The 22,126-nt window shown below is 37.0% G+C and overlaps 1 protein-coding gene across 2 annotated transcripts in view; it reads left to right on the top strand.

The window, feature by feature from the left end:
- Positions 1-22,126, top strand: part of Cps1 (carbamoyl-phosphate synthase 1) — a 187,014-nt gene that overhangs the window by 63,779 nt on the left and 101,109 nt on the right. For both annotated transcript variants that reach the window (XM_059278327.1, XM_059278328.1), the window contains one exon: positions 7,284-7,427. In XM_059278327.1, the coding sequence (XP_059134310.1) occupies positions 7,284-7,427 (144 nt within the window). The remainder of the gene's footprint in view (positions 1-7,283; positions 7,428-22,126) is intronic.

The raw sequence follows: 22,126 nt of genomic DNA, 5'->3' as shown, positions 1-22,126 counted from the left end.
CTCCAACATTCAGCCACACCAGGAATTGCGATTCAAGGAGGATGTTGACTAATTTCTATCAGTTAATAGAATTCAAAGATCAGCATGTTGGTTTCTCTTTCTTTCTTCTTTTGTTGCTTTTCATCTCTATGTTATTATCGTTTTTCTTTCAGAGCATTAATTTTCTTAAAAAAATTAGTCTCTATAAACAACAGCATCACCAACACCACATCCACCTCCACCACCATCACCACCACCACCGCCACCAATAACAACACCACAATACTCAATGCTTTATAATAATACCATTCACAACCTACAAGTCTGGAGGGAGAAATAATTGTACATTGCTTTCCTGGCGATCTGCAATAACATTTTAGGATAATGGAACTCAAAGTTTGTGAAAGCATTCATCCAGTTTCCGAGAAGGTGAAACACATCTTCCTAGATTAAATTCTCTTGAAAGTAGGAGGCCTCAGAAGGTGTCAGATTTGATATATAAACTGACCTGTTGAATAGAGTGGAATAGAAATTTGCGTAGATGGCCTGTTTAAAAAGTCCTCAACGTCATTCTAAAGTAAATGTCTTTCTCTTGCTTCACCAAGTCGGTACCTTCAAGCCCATTACACAACATACTTCTAAACTGTGATCATCACACATGTTTAGTTTAAAAGGGTCCAGTAGTGTCCTGGCACATGACCCGAATTACCACCTCTCCTCATGGTGAAGGTTGCTCTTTAGAGTCTTGCAAAATCATTTGTGTTTACTCTTGACAAGTTGAGAAAACAAGTCCATCAGAGCAGTTTGTTCTGTTCAGCACATTATAAGATTGGAGGCTTTTGGCAATAATAATCATTGTGCAAAGAAGGCTGCTGATGAATTCATTTTTTTTTTTTTACATTTTCGTAGAAATATTTTACCAGTTAGAGTAAGCACACATCCAATGATTTAGCCATTCTATTTTGTGAAATTTCCATTGTAAGCATGATTAGGTCAAGTTTTAAGAAAATACTTTGACCAAGATTAGCTCAACTGACACTTTATTATCATCTTTCCTCTTGCTATTTAGTATTAACACTACATATTCAAAAATTATTTTTATTTGAAATAATTATTCACAAAATCATTTTATTTAAAATGTGGCAATTATTTGGAGCTCAAGTCTACATTGACTCTTTTCAAAACTAAGTTAAAAACTTTTACTAAAGGTCTCAGTAATGAATAGCTCAAGAATAATAAAGTGACTATATATTTGCCTATATGTCAGTTTCTTAAATAGACAAAATAAAAGAACCAGAAAAATCATTTTAAAGGTTTATTCTAGCTATATAAAGCTATATATATAGTTTATACTATTTGCCTTCTAAGAATACAGGTGAGGCACTTAAATGTTGCCAACTTTCTTGAAATCATTTTTAGCTAAAGCCAATTCTATTTTCTGATATATATCGTTTGGTTATACTGGCACATTTTTAAACAAATACTTCTTGAATTGGTTATTTTTTGGTTATTCTACATTTTATTTCCAGATGAATATGAAAATTCAATGACACTAAATGACTCTGATTCTGTGGCTCTAGAATAAGGAATTGCAAGCAATGAGCTATAAAATCGAAAACTTACAGAACGTGATTTGCTATTTTAGTTAAGTCTGGCCACGTTTCAGTCTGACCTGCTTGATCTGGATTGCAGAAGAAAGATTGTTAGTGTATTTCTCACACTATTCTCCTCAATTTAATATTTAAATGCAATACCCAAAGTCACAACTGCTTCATGCTCTCATGATTTGACTTTTACTGAAGTTGTATTATCTTCATTTCATGTGATGGTGTAAAGACTTGTGAGCTCTGAGGTCTGATTTTTACACTCCCACTCTTGGACAATGTTTGTGTCTTGCTGGTTCTTGCCCAGCCCACTCTCTCCAACTACATTCTATGCTGTTATGCCTGCTTTCTCATTGGCTAAGAGTTGAATTCTGATGCTGGCTTTGCCACTCTTCGGTGCTGTTAGACAAACTACTTACAATGCTAGGGCACACGACTAGCTATAAAACAGGAACAGCAGTTGATAATTCCAGGAATTGCTTCTAAGCTTTACAGATAAGGTATGCAGGTGCCTAACAATGAGATAAATGGCAAATTGCTCAACATTATTCATGATTCGAACTATTAAAATAAATTTATTTAAATATGTATTTATACATACATATGCCCACCTTTTTACATAAACATATGTGATATGCTAAAACATTGTAATCATAAACTCCAGTGTTTTAGCTTCTTCTGTAATATCCTTTAAATTTATCATTGAATAATTTCCTTTATTTCAGCATTAAGGAGGACTGAATTTGATTAGTAACCCTACATGCCATGATTTTAACTTTTAATAGCCACTGTCAAAGTAGTAATTTTAAAATTTTTATTCAATATTTAACTTTCCAATAAACTTTCAGTTTTGTTTCTTAATTCTCTCTAGATTCTGTTTTCTAAATATGCTTTATGCAAGTATTGTCAGATATGACTAACTTAGGGCCTCTTGCTATTCAGTATTAACCATACACATGCCTTCTTTCCCCAAATCAATCCTCCACAGCTTTTCTTTGCAGATGTTTTCCTTCATCTTTTGCGATGACTTACATCTGACCTCACTTGGACTTCACTTCACTGTGTTTATGTTTTACTGTCTTTGTTTTGCCAAGGTTACTTGAGTTCCAAACCAACTTTCTAAAGAATTGTCTACTCTCTTTTCTTTTCACTTGTCCTTGATATACTTGGCTGACTCACTTGCAACAGCTTATTTTTATACATTCTCTACAAATTGTACATGCACCCAATGTCAGCCTAGAATAAATCTGATAATCTTGTATTAAGGTAGATTGCGTCTGATATTTTTGCTTCAACTAGAAATAATGACATTTAACACAATTATGAGTACAACAAAATTTATTGTTGTTAAATATAATTACATGTTGCATATGTGGATGAACTTGTTCTCTTTAAGGTGTTTTCAAACACTTGGGGGCTTATAAGTGATTGCTTTTTTATTATCATAGGCTATAAATCACATGTACCTTGGGGTTTTATTGCGTGAAACCAATTTTACAAGGTCTCTTCTCTGGGTTCATTTTTCAACTTCTTTTATATCACTTCAACGTTTATGTTATCAAATGTTAGATTGATAAACACATTCATCATAATTGGTTCCTTACTTTCTAGCCCTCAACATGTCAATGGGATCTTAATGGACATGTTTTACTTGATTGAATTTCCAAAGACACTGGTTTTTTTTTTTTTTTTTAAAAACCCTTCCTTAAACCACTTGATATCTGTCCATTGTCATTATCAACATCTGACATGTTAGCAAGCCACTAAAACAAGTTGAAATCTTCCTATTTAAACTTGAGGGAACATTCTATCAGCATGCCCTCACTTCTGAGCAAAGAAAGTATGTGCCTTTTATGTGGGTATAGTCCTCATCTTTTTCTTTCAAAGCATGGCCTTCCTTGTCCACATCCTTACTGTGGCTGTGGGCCTGCATTGTTCTTTGGCTAATAAAGCCACAGACTTGACTCGGCCACTCTTCCTTGTGTATTTCATTTTCACACATTCCCACTTAGACACAAGAGTGGGGATTTCTTCAGGGAGCTTTTGCATTCCCTTTATTTTGAATTTCTTGCCTTCCAGTCATGCCTTGCTTCTAACTTAATTTTTTTTTCTAAAGATACTTTTGTAAAACTAGAACTCTTTTTTTTTTCTGATTCCTAGTCATCTTTATTTCATCTTGGGTTTATTGACGTAAGATTTTGTTTGCTACTGCTCAAATAATCGTCACAGATCAGCCAGGAACTCAGTACATATAAATTCACCATCATCATCATTCATTCATTCATTCATTCATTCATTCATTCATCCAAGTCCCCAAAGTCTCTATTGCACAATTGCTATCTAGATGGCTTTTTTTTTTTTAACAGAAACTCTCTTTCTTAGAATTGTTTCTGATTCATTACCTGGCAAGTCATGCTTCAAGAATTGGCATTTGATAGTTTCTGTACACTTGAAGAAGAATTGCTAATACCATTATTTATTCTAAACCTTTGGTCTTAATTTTCCACAATGAGTTGTTCACTTTTCAATTGGTGGGAGATCTCTTCTTTTGACAAATGAAGAAAAGACATGGTCAGCATCTATATGGTGGCAGTCAGTTTTGCTTTATGTGTGAAATGATTATTACCATGAATGGATTAATGGGAACAAAGATGATGTGACCAGAAGTGTTCAGCCTCAGCAGGAACCTTGATGTTAAGTGAAACCAAATGCTATTTACTGCATGAAAGGAAAGACAGATATAAAAGGTAACACTAGGGGTAGTGGTTGTGTGCTTTGAAAGGGGAACTTAATTTGCAATTGCTAAGTAAATGGACATATTTCTTTTGGAAAGAAACTTAACAATATTGATCAAAATGGCAATACTGATATGCAATGCAATAGCAATAGGAAAAAATGAAAGCAGAACCAGGTTAAGACTTATAAAGGATTAAGGTTAAGACTTATAAAGGATTTTATAACAATAATAAACATGTTTTTGATATGAATTTTGCTTCACAAAACACTATGTAACTTCACTGACATCTTTGTAGCTTTGAAATTCACATAGACATAGATGTTATAAGAAAATATACAAAATTGTTGATTGAGGTAATATTTGGTGTAAAACATTTATTTTTCAAATTTCTTTAAATATAAAAATGAAAATAAATTAATCACAGTAATCAATATAATACTATTACAATAACAGATACCCCAGTTGCAAATTTCTAAAATAAAATACTTTGGAAGACTGAATGCTTCTATTTTATAAAGAGATGATAAGTAATTGTATTATTCAATGATTATATACACACAGATGTATAGTGTACACATATACTCTTATTTATTTGTGTGTGTGTGTGTGTGTGTGTGTGTGTGTGTGTGTGTTCCTTTGTGCTACAGTACATGAATAGAGGTCAGAAGACAATCTGGCATGTTGGCTATCACCTTCCACCTCGTTTGAGACAGGCTTTTGCTGCTTTTCACCATGTGTGCCAAGCTAGTTGATCCATAAGCTTCCTGGGATTCTCATGGCTCCATCTCCCATCTCACTATTGGATCATTAGGGTTGTAGATGCAAGCCGTCCTGTCCGGCTTTAGATGGGTTCTGGGGATCCAAACTTAGGTACTCATGTGTGCACAGCAAACACTTTACCCATTGAACTGTCTGTCTTCCCAACCAGGAGGGAGAGGGAGGGAGGGAGAAGGGAGGGAGGGAGGGAGGGAGGGAGGGAGGGAGGGAGGGAGGGAGGGAGAGAAAGAGAGAGCGAGAGAGAAAGCAAGAGCGAGAGACAGAGAGACAGAGAGACAGAGAGACGGAGAGACAGAGAGAGGAGAGAGAGAGAGAGAACATTTCAAGACTTTTTATTTCAATTTATGGGAAGGAATAAAACACTTTTAAAGCATTAAATTAAAAGGTGCTACAATGTTTCTAACTCTTTCAAATGCAAGAAGTGCCTTGATTTAATTTTTCAATACGGGATTATATAGAAGAAAATAACAAAGCTGTAAACAGTGGCAGCTATGATAAGTGCATAAATAAAAGAGGGTAAGTCCATGCAAAATAGTTTAGCTTTTCCAGACAAATAACTTATATAAGCTTAGAGGACCTGCCCACCATGACTCTGCTCATGAGGAGTAAATTTTCTAAGACAATTCTGGTTACCCATGTCTGTGATGTACTCTGGTCAGCCCTCTCAGCTGAATGTAGGCAGCTTATGTGAACAAATGATCATAAGAATGCAGTAAAAAAGAGGAAGAAATCAAAACCTGAAGAATGTCTTTTGTGAACGTGTACTATTTCTTTTAAAATTTCATTGCCTGACTTTCGTGATTCCCTACCCATCACCTGCTAAGCCCCACCCCTTTGACCTGCCCAAATGCAGGTTCCCTCCCTCATGCCATGGGGTTTGGCAGTTTGGTTGTAAATTCTATCCATTGTGGGGCTTTCCAATCTAGAGAGGTTGGTTATGGAGTCACAACGTATGAATTTAGTTTAGAATATTCAACCAATTTTTTTCAAATTGTTTGAGCCCAGAGAATGTTTATACATCCATGCATCAAGACAGAAGATTTAGTTTAAACTCTGTTTTGAGATTTATTTATTTATTTATAGACTTGTATTCCCCGTTCCAGCATTGATATCATGTCAGTGAAATTACCGTATCTTTGTGTCATCATTTTCATTATGGAGTCCTAATGAATAAGTCTTCCATGCTTGGCCTTCAGGTCTATCTGAGCATGATGCTGTGGGGCTTTCTGCTCTTTACAGACCTTGACTTAAGTGAGATGCCTTGCCAGCCAATGTGACCCTTTGACTACCTATTTCTACCTTTGGCTGAGGGATGGACTGAGTAATTTTATATAGATCAAAACATGAATGCTCATTTTGGATTATTCCAGGTGACATTTTAATTACTAAATAATTGAGATGAATGTTTATATTAAGTCATTTTCCATTGTTCCATTCATGTTTTACAAGCTTGAGAGATTTAGAGTTATATAATATAGTAGGTGCCTTTGCTCTAGCTGTGTTCTGATTAGTGTCATTGATAGCTTTAAAATCTGGAAGGCAGAGCAATGTTGTAAGAAGAATATAATATACTACTTCACCAGTGCCCCTCTTCCCAAATAATTCAGATGGCTTTCTTGTATATCTATGGGAAAAGTTCATTTTGATGTTTTCTTTACTGTACGTGGTTTCCATCACCTTTTTCCAACCAGAAAATGTCTAAGGTTGCGTTTCCTTGAAATCCAAATATCTTCTAGGGCAAATCCTACGTCACTTGCAACACAGAAATGTGTTTGATCTTTCGCATTATTAGAAAGTTACTGCCCTTGGAGTGAGGGGAACATCTAAGGCTGGTCACAGTGCCTAGGTAATCTTATTCAGCTGCATAAGCAACTCCTTTGATGGGCTGGCTGCCTTGCTACAGCATTAGCATTATTTTCACAGGGGAAGGTTGCATTTGTGGTGTTGCAATTTGTATGACATGTCCTTTAGAACATCTCTGGACATCAGCTTGTGGGGAGGGGCTAAGGGGAGGAGGAGCTGTGGATAGGACATTTAATGGCAGAATGAATGGGAAGTCAAAGATCGCTGTGCAGTCAGCCTTTCAGCCTCCACTGCTTGGTCCCCCACACAGCTTTCTTTCATATTGGTTAAAAACAAGTGGGGTAACAAAAAATCTCATGAAAATATTTGTGATTTAATTGTAGTCACAAAATCTCTTCAAAATGACGAGGATTTTGACAGCTTGCAAAGTAGTGAAGACACTGAAGGGTGGCTTTGGTTTTGCCAATGTGACTGCGAAGCGACAATGGAACTTCTCCAGACCTGGCATCAGGCTCCTCTCTGTGAAGGTAATCCCCCTGTTTGCTGTTTCAGATAACACCGCACAGGGCATGGTTTAGCTGTGAAGCCAGCGGGGTGCGGACAGAGCAAGTACCACATTGAATACAGTTCCAAAGTGTTATTTATTAACAACTGCTTTACCATAGCATCTATTGATTTAACATGATTTTTATCTTCTCTGAGTAAAAGTACAGTGATCTTTACCAAATAGAGAATGACTCCAGTTCCTATGAGCGTTTAAAATATAAGTGTGCTATAAAAAACTTAAAAGTTATCGTAGTTTGGTTTGTGCCTTAATTTTATTGTGACTCTAATGAATGGGGCAGCTCCTATGTACATAAGCTGAGCCCCCACACACAATATGTTAAACCTTTGTTATACAATGGACCACTGGAAAAGTTTCTCAAGAGAGAAGCTTTTGAAGATTTTAAATATTGAGAAGGGAACTATCTACGAATTTTTGACTTTGGAAGTCACACTACAGGGAGAAACACAGCATTCCCACGTTCTCTCTTGACTTTCTTATCAGAGGAAAAATTTATGATCTTCATTTTTGCAGAATCAGATTTTGAGGCAAACAGCAGCTGACACTCTGTCTGTGCAAGTGTATCTACAGCGGAGGGGGAAGTCCAGAGTGGAACAGTGCATAGTTTCCCTCCTATCCACCGCCTCTGGTTACGAAATCCCTATAGGAATTTCCACCCTTTCCTATCACTCTGTGAAGCTATTTCTTACTGGAGAAGCCTGAATTACTTTGTGGGAACTTAGCCAATGAAGAGCTTCTTTATTGAATACAAAGTTTAACAAATCACAATAGCTTCAACATACTGCTTTTTTAGTATAAGGAGCTGTGAAAAAGAAATCGAAGAAGTTTCCTCTTTAAATGTTGTGTAAAAACAGGTCAGAGTATCATAGGGCATTCAGCTTGCACTTCATATGCATAGCAGGCTGATTTAAAAATTGTCCTGGTGCTCCTTACATTCTCTCGTTTATGTTGCTTTGGTCAGGATCCCAGGGGCTTTGGATTCTGGTACCTGTGGGGACAAGCAATTTTCCATAGGTTCTTATAGATTCTGGGGATAAGAGTTGAGCAGGAAAAGAAATAAAATGAAAGAGAGGGGGAGACATGGAGAGATAGAAGAGAGGTGGGAGAGAAGAAAGAGTGAGAGGGAGGGAGGGAAAGAGAGAGAGAGAGAGAGAGAGAGAGAGAGAGAGAGAGAGAGAGAGAGAGAGAGAGAGAAACCCATATTCATATCAATAGTGTGTTTATAGCTTTAGCCTGCTACCCTGAGAAGATCCTAACAAAGCCTAAGAAATTACCATTTGGGATTCATTTTCATTATAAGACGGAAGCCAGAAAGGAGAATGGATGTTCTAAACCTCCAGCCAAGGCACAGTGACTAGATACAGGCTAAGAGTGATGATTTGATTTTAGTTAAGTATTTTCAATGCCTTGGAGACAGTCACATGCCACCTTGAAGAGAAGAGATTCTAATGACAACAGTATCACCTACAGTTAAAGTGCTTTGTGGTATTTTAATATCGGGTCACTTGGGACACATTTTCTTCTCACAGAAGTGAGTAGGTAAGGATGAGCATGTCGCCCTTAGACACCCAAAATAGAGCGATGAAGTAACCAGTTAAAATGGTAGACGCAGCGGTGATTAGAAAAGTCAGTCCCTCAGACTCAGCCAGCACTCCATACAGCCATAGCCACACAACAACATGAGCTAATTATGTGCACAGACCCCTGGGAAAGCAGTTCTAGCTCATGGTGGTAGATCTGTTTCAAGGGTCTTCCATAGTTCACAGCTAAGAATGACAAATTTGCAGGGGGAACAAGCCATCATTTCAAGGTGTACAAGCCATTACTCACAGGTAGTCATTACTGGCCAGAATTCTGGAGGAATGCCAGGCATGAAAAATGGAAGTTCTTAAGCTTCGCAGTAGGGAATTAAAATCCCAACAGGTTCAAGGGGGAACCTGTGTTATTATTCATTTCTTTTGAAATAGTCCTCTATTTTTTTTAACCTTCTTTTAAAAGACTCAGTTCTCTAAGAAATATATAACTAAATTTCTTCTTTTGAGATAGGCACAATATTTTAAAGATAGTTAAAAAATCATTAGAATGTATTTACATAATTGTCAGTGAAGGGCATAGGAGCAGTTTTGAAAGGTTGGTGACATGGCAGCTAGTTACAGATAGTAAATGGATTGTGAAAGACACACAGACCAGAAAGCATTACCCTGTGAGCCAGGTTGCCTTTCCATTGTCAGTGGAGGTCATTTTTTTTTTCCTCTGTGGTGATAAAGAGAGGGAGTATAGCAGTCACACACTTGTATTTCTCTGTGACCCTTCCTTACATATTTGCATGTGGTTAATATTTGCAGAGTGAGTTTTGCCACTGGACACAACTGCATTTCACTCATAGGGAAGAAGAAAGAACTTCAAGGTGTTCCTTGTTTTAAAAGAAGTTGGTATCAAGGGTATAAATGATCAACAACCATAACATATGAAAGTTTTAGAGACCATAATCTTTTTTCTATTAGTATTGAAAATGCCCAGTGCGCATTATTATACTCAGCCAGTTGTAACAGTATTGTAGAAGATACTGAGGCTGGGAAATAAAATAAAATATAGATTCTAGCCTTGGTTATACATTTCCTATTACTTTGACCTTGGTAATTCACTTATTCTCCAGACTTAGATTTTATCGTAGGTAGTGTAGAAAGGGAATGCGTGAGCACCATACAATACTGAAGCTTATAGGACACTTTAAAATGAAAGATGGATACTTAAAAATTATGTTCCATTCATTTTAGTAGAAGGACTTAGTACAGGGTTAGATGGTGTCCTCATGGTTCTCATCAACTACAAATTATTTCAGTGACATGATACCTGATAAGAACTCTTACACATTTATGAAGATTATTTTGCTTTTGCTTAAATATTAAACTTATCCCTAAGAAGATGTTCCTTATTACGAAGATGACTCAAGGACCAAAAATGGTCATTTTTTTATTATAAATAATGCAATATTAAAAGGTAGAATGTAGCCGGGCGGTGGTGGTGCACGCCTTTAATCCCAGCACTCGGGAGGCAGAGCCAGGCGGATCTCTGTGAGTTCGAGGCCAGCCTGGGCTACCAAGTGAGTTCCAGGAAAGGCGCAAAGCTACACATAGAAACCCTGTCTCGAAAAAACCAAAAAAAAAAAAAAAAAAAAAAAAGGTAGAATGTATACCAAAATGTCCAATTTTATCCACCAATTTATCCTGTTATTCATTATTGGACAGATTAGCTCATTATATAGAAGAATATATATAATATAGAATAAAATGTAGAATATATAATATAGAAGAATATAGGAAGAGGAATAGGCAAAATCAGATGGTAATGAATGTATAGTCTCTGATTTCAATAAACTTAAAGGTTTAAGAATTCTGAATTCACATGTCTTAAAGACACCAAGACTGAATCATTTTCCTTGTACTTATAAATCAATTTGGGAACCAAAGGTATTCAACTGAAGAGGCTAAGTTCCCTGTGAATAGGAAAAATGTCCAATAAGTACCACTTATAACATTAATCTACCCACATTTAATCTACCCCAGGACCTGTGTTCTTTTAAGCCAGGCACCTAATATCTGAGTATTCTCTCTAGAAATCTGGATGTGACAGAGTCCTTTGAAGGGTATCATTTTGTAAGACTATATTCTGATTCCAACACAGAAGCCCCTCTTTAGCTCAGTCACGAGGAGCCATTGTCATTTGAGTAGAAATTGATAACTACAAAAAGTCCTACAACTAGAATCATTTAGCTATTGTATAATTATCTTAAGGATCATCCATGAAAAATAAAATTTATTAATATATTGGAGCCTTTTGTACAATATTTGGGGGAAAGGATCAAGAGAGGGGTAACTAATCATACATATTCAAGGTTTGCTATTTTATGAGGATCTTATTACATACATGTTAGGGATGGATTTCATCCACAGTAATGCAAATTTTACAATAAAAATTATGTTCAAGCCCCAAGTAGGTATTGTCTAATTAGTTCAGAGGAGAAGTAACTTTATGTGTTTTTGATGCACACTTCTTCTGTAACTGGGAGGCATCCTCTTTTTTACATTCCTGTGTATGTTATCCACATTTCGTCTCCTTGCAGCACACGTTCTTTTGCTTATCTTTGACCATGCTTTGTCCATTTGAGCATCTTTGCATACAACCATTGGGAAAGTCACAAGACAGGGTAGTGAGTGAGACTCCAGAGGCAGAACTTCCGGGAGCAGGGGCTCTTTATTAGGATCACAGGGTGCTTCTCCTACTGCTGAGCCTTAGGTACCTCCTGGCCCTATCATCGTTCTGGTCTGGATCAGGAGCTATGAATTCTGATTTAAGAAGAGTCTCATGGTCTAGCCTGGTCTTGATCTATATGTTTCCTTAGCTTCTCTTCAGGGCCTCCTTTGCCCATGCTTGAGAAGGTTTCTTAATGGTTTATAGATGAAATGAGGTGGCTTAACTGCTGTGGAAATGGAAATCATTTCTGTGCTATCACATCTCTATTAGACCATCTCTGTATTTCTGAACTTGAGATTGTGAGCTGCAGTGGTGCTGTCGGTATCCCCTTCGCTGGATCTCTCTTTCAAGCCTCAGGAGGATGTCACTAGTATTTCCCAATGTCTATACAATGATGGGGCCTCAGAGAAGGCTACATGGGCCAGGGTCAAACTTGCTATGACTTAGTTGCCTAGAAATCTCTGCCCCACACTTGCTTTTCTTCACGTGCACAAACAAATTCAAAACATGATCATATTTTTGAGGACACTCTCCCTTCTTTACTCTTTTCAACCTATTAAACACCATCTGGGAAGCTCTTAAATTTCTTAAGGAAGCTACTTGGTGTCATTAATTGTCATTAATTAATCAATAGGGTTGGTACATGGTTACAGAATTTTACTGGCTATATTTCACCTAAGTTATAGAACTAAATATCAGACCATATTAATTTATAAACATAAAGTCAACATTTGCTAAAACTATTTTAGATCCTCCCAAATTCAAAACCATTTGCCCTATACTCAGTCAGAGATTGTTAAAAACGTAATTTATGAAGATTTGTAATGGAATCTTTATAAATACTATACTTTATGAGAAATATAATTAAAACAAAAATTATTTATGAATCTGGCTTTTTGTTCATCAGTGCCTGGAACATGGGGCTGTACAAAATTAACCTTGTGATTTTTATCTTCTATACTAGCTTATGTTTAACCAAAACCAAAGGACTTTGACGCTGGAAGGCTTAATTGATTGCTACAGTTACAATGTTCAGACATCTTGAAATGTTAAGCATTCATAAAGACAAAGAAGTACATCAAATATTTTAAAGATAGCAAATTGTGGTGTAATTATGAATTTATATATTTATATTTTGAAAGCATAGCTCCAAGAATGAAAAGATAAGATTTCACTTGCCCAAAAGAAAACCTCATGATCTTAAGTTTTTACTGTATTATTTACATAATAATGGTGTGAAAAAAAAATCTGGCTTTAGGCTTCCTATTTTCCAAAGCTTAGTTCAGATATATGTTTTAGGAAGCTGAGTACTGAAGTGAACTAATAGCTCTGAAACATCAGGTAAGCCAGAAATCAAATATATTATATAGCTTGAGGCTGTGGTGAAATGGGAAATAAACACACAGGGCCTCCTTTTTCTCTGATATGCAAATAGCCTACTTAGATAAATGACTGAACAGCAATATAGTCAGATCCCCAGAGTAAATCATTTTCATTTCTCCTACTGGCTTACGGCGATTATTAGCTCTCTAATGCTTTATATCCAAATCTTTTGTGGACCGTATTACTCAGTTAGCTTAAAGCTTTACAGACAAAACATTTGATTTGCAAGTACTAATACATAGAGGTAGCAGCTTCATCTCTCCTCCCATTTCACAGATGTGCAAGTACCAAAATTAACAAGATGGTTCTTGTTCACAGACTGAGATGTTCTTCAGAAAGTGTGGTTGGAACTTCAAGCAGACCCCAATCATCAGACAAATGTTTCTTTTTTGTTATTTCTCTTCTTAGACTAAAGTCTTAACTGCACAATTTCCCTCCTTCCCTTTCCTCCCCCTAGACAGATATTTTCAACCTGACATTTTATCACATGCTTGTGTTCCTGGGGCTGCAGCCCCTGACGCCATCACCAGGACCAACTGAATCAGTTTCCTTGCTGGGATTTTGTTGTTTATGCCAGAGCCTCCACCTATCTGAAATTTATCCCAGTAGCACATAAGTTCGCATTTTCCTTTCTTTTATTTTGTTGGACTTTCAGAATAGGTTTAGATCAAGGAGTCAATAAGGTTTCCTGCTCTACCTGGGTGTCAGAAATTATACAAATAGGGTGTTTCAGGACAGTGATCTTTAGAGTCGATAGTTCCCTTCCCCTTCAATAAAATCATTGTTGTGTGGCTGCAACAATATGTGCTGCTTTTCAGTTTCTAAATAGTTCCTTTTTTAAAATTCATCCAGTGTGCTCCCAAATGCTAAAGGCCAAGGCCATTTTCAAATACAAGAAAAGATTCATTTTTGAATCTTTTGTTTCCTGTGTCTTGAAATAAAGGATTCAAACCATCAACAAACTCACAAAGTACCTGATTCAAAGTAAAGGACCGATATCACCCAAGCCAGTGGAACAGTACTGGGACGCACAACCTTGAAGGAGCATCCCTGGGTGATTATACACAACATTATAATGAATGCCAAAAAAACACCCAGCAGTAATAAACATGAAGCTGATTGGAAATTTTATAGGCTAATTATAAATTCTGTCTCAATTTTGAATTTACTTCCTAGGACTAACCTCTCTAAATTACCTTAGCCTAATCCCAGGGACACTTTTGAAGAGTTTTTTGAAGGGAAATTTAACTGTGTGATTTCAATTGTTAGGTGTCACATTGTTCTTATTCTGGAAAATTCTTTGAAGCCTTGACTCTCTTAAAAGCCTTGACTCTGAGAACCTTAAAGAATTCCAGCCAATCAGTTACTTCATGCAAAAATGAAAATGAACCTGTAAATGTAGTTTCAAAATGAATTTTAATTTTGAAAACAAATTAAAAGCCCTAAAGAGAAGAGTGGTTTGGGAGTAATGTGATAATATTTGCATAATCATACTTCAGAAAATTTCTTTAATGGAATTAAAATGTTTTGTGGCATGGTAGAACAACACTGAAATCTGTGCAGACAAACCAAAAATAATGTGGAAAATGGAGTTACTAGCTATAGACAAATCTCTTGCACAAAATTATATTTTCATAAAAATTCCTTCTAAATGGTGAAAGAATTCCAAGGTTCACAATATTAGAAGACACAGTATTAGACTTAGCATAGGATGTTCAACCTAAAGGTAATGTAAGAATGGGTATTATATGGATATTTATATAATACAGTTTCATGGAGATGAGTATTATATAAGGCAGGGGATTAAAGTGGAGTAAAGTATTAGATATCACTTAAATTGGAGTGAAATGGAGTAAAGTATTAGATGTGTAGAAAAACAGCTATAACTTCATGGATAGTCCTACAAAAATTTGTAGTTAAAACTACCATTTGGCATTACTAGGCCACGGAGAGTTTTGCATTTCTTCTTCAGCCTTTAAATTCCTATCGAACAACAATAGAATGCAGGTCTACTTCTGTGTGCATCCACCTATGCGCAGGCATGTGGCAGCCAGAGATCAACAAGCAGTGTCGTCCTCTCCTGCTTTCCTCGTCACTGTTGGAGTTAAGTCTCTCAGTGAACCTGGAACATCCTGCTTCTACTAGACTGCCTGGCCAGAGAGCCTCTGGGACTTACACGTATGCATACGCCTGTGCTGGAGCACCAGAGGCATGCTACCGTACCTGGCATTTTATAGGCTTCTGAGGAGTTGAACTCCAGCCTTAACGCTTGCACAACAAACACTTTACCTGCTGAGCAATCTCCCCAGATACCTGAATATGCATTTTGAGAATGTATTCCCAACCTCATTGGCCCCCAGATCCATAGTATCTACAGTGTTTAGATTAAAGAGCTCAAATTAGCTTAAATGAATCTTCCTTGAGATCCATATTGGCCAAAATCCTTGATCTGTGATATCTCTCTCTCTCTCTCTCTCTCTCTCTCTCTCTCTCTCTCTCTCTCTCTCTCTCTCTCTCTCTCGGTTCTTTGTATATTTTGCAAATATAATTACTGGGGTGGAAGAAAACAAATATGATCTTGAAAACGGAGAGAATATTATTAATTACAGATATAATTTGAACACTGCTTCAAGTTCAATCATGAAAATTAACTCTCTGCACGTGTACATATAAACTTTAAGGAGTTGCATGCTGTACTTGGGTTTAGCGATACAAATAACATATGCCTACATGTTATCTGCACTCTTTTCTTTTGTTCTTCCACTTTTCATCTTATGAGATAAGGTCTCACTATGTAGTCAGGCTGGTCTTGAACTCACCATCCTTCTGCATCTGCCTTTCAGAATCTATGATTCCATGTGTGAATCACCACATCCAGCTTCATGCTGTTTCTATCCAGCTGTGTGTCTACCTTTAAATATAGATCAACTTTGGAGCAGTATTAGCCTGGATCGTTGATTTGGTTGAAATGCCTCCTGTGAGTTAGGATCTCTGGGAAAGCCACTGGGATAATACTGAGGAGGCCGCTGTAGACTTGGAATTGCTTCAGCGAATTGAAGTTTCTAGAAACAGCGTTGTGAGAGACACACTGGGGGACAAGTGTGACAAAACCATTGTCCACCCAACAGGAAGCTGTCATCTGTCAGTTTCCCTCATTGAGTCTGCTCCTTGGTCCCCTGCCTGGCTCAGTCTCCAGATATAAAAATCTTCAGGAAGGTCATGGGTTTCTCACAGCAGGAAGCAGTACCCTGGCCTGGTTTCTCACAGCAGGCCAAGTCTTTACTGGAAGAAGGGCTGAGCCCAGGGGTGGGAGGGTGGGGGTGGGGATCCTATCTACCTTAGTATCTGTGAGCTTAGCTGTCTTCAGAGCTTGAAAACTCAGGATCTGGAGTCAGTATGAACAGTTCTTAAATTGCAGTAAATCTTCCGAGACTATAAGATGTAATCAACAACTGCCCACTTCACTCCGGCCATTTACAGATTCAGACAGTCAATTCTTAGTTGGCCCCAGTCTTCTTTTGGCTTACTCACAGGAATTCTGAACCAAATTCTTACAAATAGATCAGACTTTGTGATATAATTACTTTTAATCTCTTCTTAAAAAAAAAACAATAAAGGAGAAAGGGTAATAAGTAAGGCCGATTGGGTTAAAAAAAAAAAATCACTGCTCCTCAATTACCAGTGTGATGATTTTCGTTTCCCTAAGGCTCTGTCAACTCAAGTGTAAAATGGAGATTTTCATGTTAGCAACCTCATTGTCTTTCCGTGAGGATTAGATGAGCAAATCCATGAGTAGCTATAGAGACACTGCCTTGCACATTCTTGTTCACCAGCTGTCTCAGGAGGGTCAGGGTGGAGCTCTGAGTGATACAAAATGCTCCCTCTCACACACAATTGCTCCAGCAGGACGTCATGACTCTACTTCAAATTAGCTACCTTTGCCTGAACAGGAGGCACTTCACTCTCAAATCTAAATTTTCAATTTGTTTGTGCAACCGCATATAGGCCTCAGTTAACATAGACAACTACATTCAGCAGATTTACGCTATACTTGCTTCTCATTAAAGCAGCGTGAGGTCTACAGTGATAGATCAGTTACCCTTAAAAGACACGCCTAAGAAATGGTAAGCCTTCACTTTCACAGGACTTAAGAGGAGCCTCACTACATAGAATCACACTAGAGAAAATTTCAAGTATATGTTTATTTCAGTTGTCATTTTAAAAACTAATTATGCAAATATTTATCAGTGACAACAGTGTATCAAACACTCTGCATCGGCCTTGACAACAATAAAGGTAAAGCCACTGCAACTTCAATTTTAAATGGAATGAGAAAAATGAACGAATTATTTGCTACTTAGAAACTTGGTGAAGTAACAATATTTCTATATGAGAGCTTTTTAGTGAATTAAAACAAAGATCCTTGGTGTCATTTTATATAAAAAGTAGATAAAAGAGTTTGGGTTGAGTATACTGAATCCAGTTTTATAACTTTTGACTAATGATGGAGGATTAGATTTCTAGATAGAGTAGCTAGTTACTAATATTACCAATGGAATCAAGTCATGGAAAAATATGAAAATAAGACTGAGAAATCTAGAATTTTCCTACAGCTTTACCCATACTACACCTAGATGCTATGTAAAGCTGGTGTTACGTGCAGTCAAGAGTTACCATCAGCCTCAATTCAGTCTTTCCTTTCCTTTTGTTGTTTAGTATCAGTCTCTGTAGAATGTATGTTCTCATTCAAGTAAAGGTGAAGATTGATAAAAATAGTCAGAATTCAGTAGGCATTAAAATGACTTCAAAACATCATGTGTTAGCATTCTAATATCATAACATAGTATCCCAAATCCTATATATTTCCAAAGTTTGACTGCAACTTTATGTGAACCACAGTTCGATCTTTCTGTAGCATTACAGTGTGGGTTGGGTTGAGGGTTTCTGTTTTAAAAGTCACTAGGAAGTGACTATAACTATAACACAAGGACACAGACACACAAAACACACATGTGTACATGCACACACACAACACATATGTGTACATGCACACACGCACACATTAGCACACACATACACACCATTTACACACAGACACACACAGAGAACATAGTGAACACAAGACAATCGGCGTTAATGCTGACTCGTGCAATCACTGGAGGCATAGCCTGTACATTAGGAAGGGCAACCTGGATGTAAATAGGAAGCAAGTAGGCATTTACTCATGAAGGACTGAAAGAGGAAGAGCTGAAGTGTTACATATAGGAGATGATCCAGGGAAAGGAACTTATATGCTAATTAATTTGAAGACTGCTGTCCTCCAATAAATATTTGAGAAAGCCTTAACTGTCCTGGTAGGATAGGTAGAGGCAGGGAGGTATTGCAGATAGGTTGAGCAATGGAGACACAACAGAATATGGAAAGGCTTTTCTCTTGGACAGTAGCATAATTTTATGCAATATAGAGTTAAGTGTAGAAGCAAATGGGTGGTTATTAGTTAGCTGTGGTTGCCATTATTATTAGTTTTTAGATATTAGGTGTCTAGTGTTACTTTTAATTGGTGTACTACTTAAGTAACTTTATTATTGAACCTATAGAACCAGCTATGGTTTAAAAGTGGCTCCTCCTGAGATGCTATGAAGAGATGATTAAGGCAGAGATTGCAGCTCTAAGACGTTTAATATCTTTGAGTTTGAAATATTAGGAACAATAACTACATCCGGAGGACATATGTAGCATTAGACATTTCCCTTTGAAAGAACAATTCAGCTAAAAGTTAGACAAGTGAATTAAGACTATGAAATGCTGAAAGTAAGGACTAAGCATCATATGAAAAAATAAATTTATAATGTTTTCAGCAATCAAATAGATGATCTGGAGGCACATGAGTGAATCAAACAGATATCACACTTTGGTCAAATGAAGTTTACTTCCTCAGCTAGAACAAGACAGCAAACAAGGCACTGTATGGGCTTTTGGAAGGCAAGGAAAATCATGGTAAAAGTGCTGGCCAAGGGTGCTGAGAGGCAGATTGTAATTTTAAAAACAGAGATCAAGGGGGACCCACAGAAAGGTGACACTAGAGCAAAGTCTTGAAGGACTTTTTGAATTTAAGACTTAAATGCAAAATTTGCTAAGCATTTCTTTATTGAAAGTTCTATTTGATTTCATCTCAAGCATGGGGAGGAAAACATGAATTCTTTTATTAAAAAAAAAAATCCCCTGAAGAAAAGGATGCTATTTTATGTATTTGTATTTCTAAGCATTTCAGCAACACTTCCATGTTGTGTTTCTCAAGGTTTTCTGTTTTGCAATTCAGGAAAGTACCTAGATCTTTCACTCTATGGAGAGTCTAGGGACACTCACTATGAATCTCCAGAGCACAAGTACTAGCTTGTGGCAGAGGCTCAGTGATATTTTTGACTTGACTGTCTTAAGAGTTTTATTGGCATATACATTTTTATTAAGCACAAAGGGACCATATCATTTAAAAGGTCCTTGATTTTTCTTAGCCTTTCATGATATTCTACAAGCATGCAAACTTCCCTTAATTAAGATTTTTCTTCCCACATTTTCAAGGGATTAACATACTCTGGTAGTAGGCATTTAAATTATAATTTAATAAATGGAAATTGAGTTCCTAGGCTATGCACCTTTGTTTGACAGGATGGATGCTCCAAAAGTATTCTCATGATGTTTCTGGAAGGAAACAGCATTAGGGGGACTGTTATCTTGGAGAGAGGACTCTAAACAGTAGCTTGTTGCTCAGAGTTCACCATCAATTCATAGATAAGTCAATTGGCACTCATCATTTTAGTCATTGGAGGCTAGTATAGTTAAGAGGAGTATAAAGTGTACTACAGGCAATAAACAGAAGCCTTGTAACAATATAATGTGTAGTGGGAAAGAGAATTGGAAGATCTATAAAAACTGCCAAAAAAGAACAAAAAATATAATTAAGGGAGCAAAAGACATATTGAACACATTCTCAGGGACTATTTCAGAGAGCAGTAAATGTCTCTCCAAATGTGTCTTAGAAAAAAGGAAGGCAGAGCAGGGAACTTGTTCCATGAAGAGAAGAGAAAAAATATCAACTAGAACTGTAGGTAAAGATACTAAGAGTAGGATTTGCTTCTGTGAATCTTTACCTTTCTCTAAAATATTTGTCATCTAATCTGCAAATCAGACCGTCAGAAAGCCTTAGTTGATAGTAGGTCAGAGGAAGGAAGAAGACACAAACCAAGGTGACATTGCTGGCAGACAAGCTCAAAATAAGGCCAATAAATTGGGATACAGATAATAGTGGAATTTGCAGTTCACAGCCACGCTTTCCCAAGTAAAGTTATTTTAACTTACATATTACTTAAGGACACACTACTTTTCTTCTGTTTTGTGATGGCATGTCAGTTACACACGAGTTCCTCAACAATAGAAAATAACATTTCTAGTAGAAAAAAAATTTTTTTTTGACAGTGAATTTTCATTACTTGGACCAAAGGGTTTCATCTAGTGAAACATGTCAGAGTTACCTGGGGAGTTTTGCCAATAAACACACCCCTGCTGAGACCCATCTCTGTGGAGTATCTTATACCAATCTTTGGAAATACACTGAACGTTATCACCTTTACTTCCTAAAATAGTTAGCCACTGTCTTGAATGGTAATTGCAGGAAAGTCATTGATAAATCAAAACAAATTATGGAATAATGACAATGTGTTATAAGATGTGACAGGGAGAGCTGACTTTCTAGGTGCAGAGCGAAATTCGGATGTGTACTAAGCTAATCCCTGACAGGGAAATCTCATCATTACTGGTATCAGATGATGTCAATCATTGTGGTTTCCTTGCAGTGGGCAGTTCCCAAACTTTTCTTTTCTTTTTTTCTTTTTTTCTTTTTTTTTTTTGGTTTTTCGAGACAGGGTTTCTCTGTGTAGCTTTGCGCCTTTCCTGGAACTCACTTGGTAGCCCAGGCTGGCCTCGAACTCACAGAGATCCGCCTGGCTCTGCCTCCCGAGTGCTGGGATTAAAGGCGTGCGCCACCACCGCCCAGCCCAAACTTTTCTTAATGTAGCGTCTAGAAAGAAAAACTATAACCAATCAAATGGACCATCCAATTTGTGACCCTTGCTGCTCTCTCTCACACTCATTTCCACACACAAACATCTTTCCACTGAGCAGTATAGAACATTTTCCATCTTTCTAAGGAAAACAAGCTTGAAATCCACATGTTGTATTGTAGCCAGAAATTTCTCCAGTCCTGCCTTGCCCAGCAGTCTGGATAAATCTCTCCCACCTGCAGGTTCCACAGTTGCTTATAAAATAATCATTCAGAGGCTTAATCTTATTTACAAACTGTATGGCCTATGACAGGCATCTTGCTAGCTAGCTCTTATATTTTAAATTAACGCATTTTTATTAATCTATGTTTTGCCATGTGTTCTGTGGCTTTACCAGTCTGCTGGCATGTTGCTCCTTGGGCTGCTGGCTCACATCTCTCCCCTACACTGCTTTCTTCTTCCTGTCTCTGTCTTTGATTTCCTGCATGGCTATAACCTGACTTGCCATAGGCCAGAGCAGCTTCTTTATTAACCAATCACAGCAACACATAGTCACAGCATCAGAAAGACATCCAACAGCATTTTATTTTAACTTAAAACAAAATAAATAAACTACCCATTTAAAAGAATGTGATTTTAATAGGAAACACTTAAATAGTTCTGTATATAATTATAATGTATATACACATTTATACATAATTGAAATTTAAAATAGTGTTGGATGAAGGCAATCAAAACCCTATTTTATATGCAAGAACAATCATTTTAATGACAAGAGACTTGAGTACTTTGGCTCTAAAAAAAGCCTCATATTTCTGCAGACATTATTATTGAAAAATATCAGTCTTCTGTATTTTAACACTTGTGAAGCTGAGTGTGTGCTACCAAGCTGGAGGAATATAGAAACAAAGACCTGATGGTGTGTGTATGTGTGTGTGTGTGTGTGTGTGTGTGTGTGTGTGTGTGT

This window comes from Peromyscus eremicus, chromosome 13 (assembly GCF_949786415.1).
Source record: "Peromyscus eremicus chromosome 13, PerEre_H2_v1, whole genome shotgun sequence".
In the NCBI taxonomy this organism is placed as follows: Eukaryota; Metazoa; Chordata; class Mammalia; order Rodentia; family Cricetidae; genus Peromyscus; species Peromyscus eremicus.
This window is presented reverse-complemented; position numbering and strand designations above follow the sequence as displayed.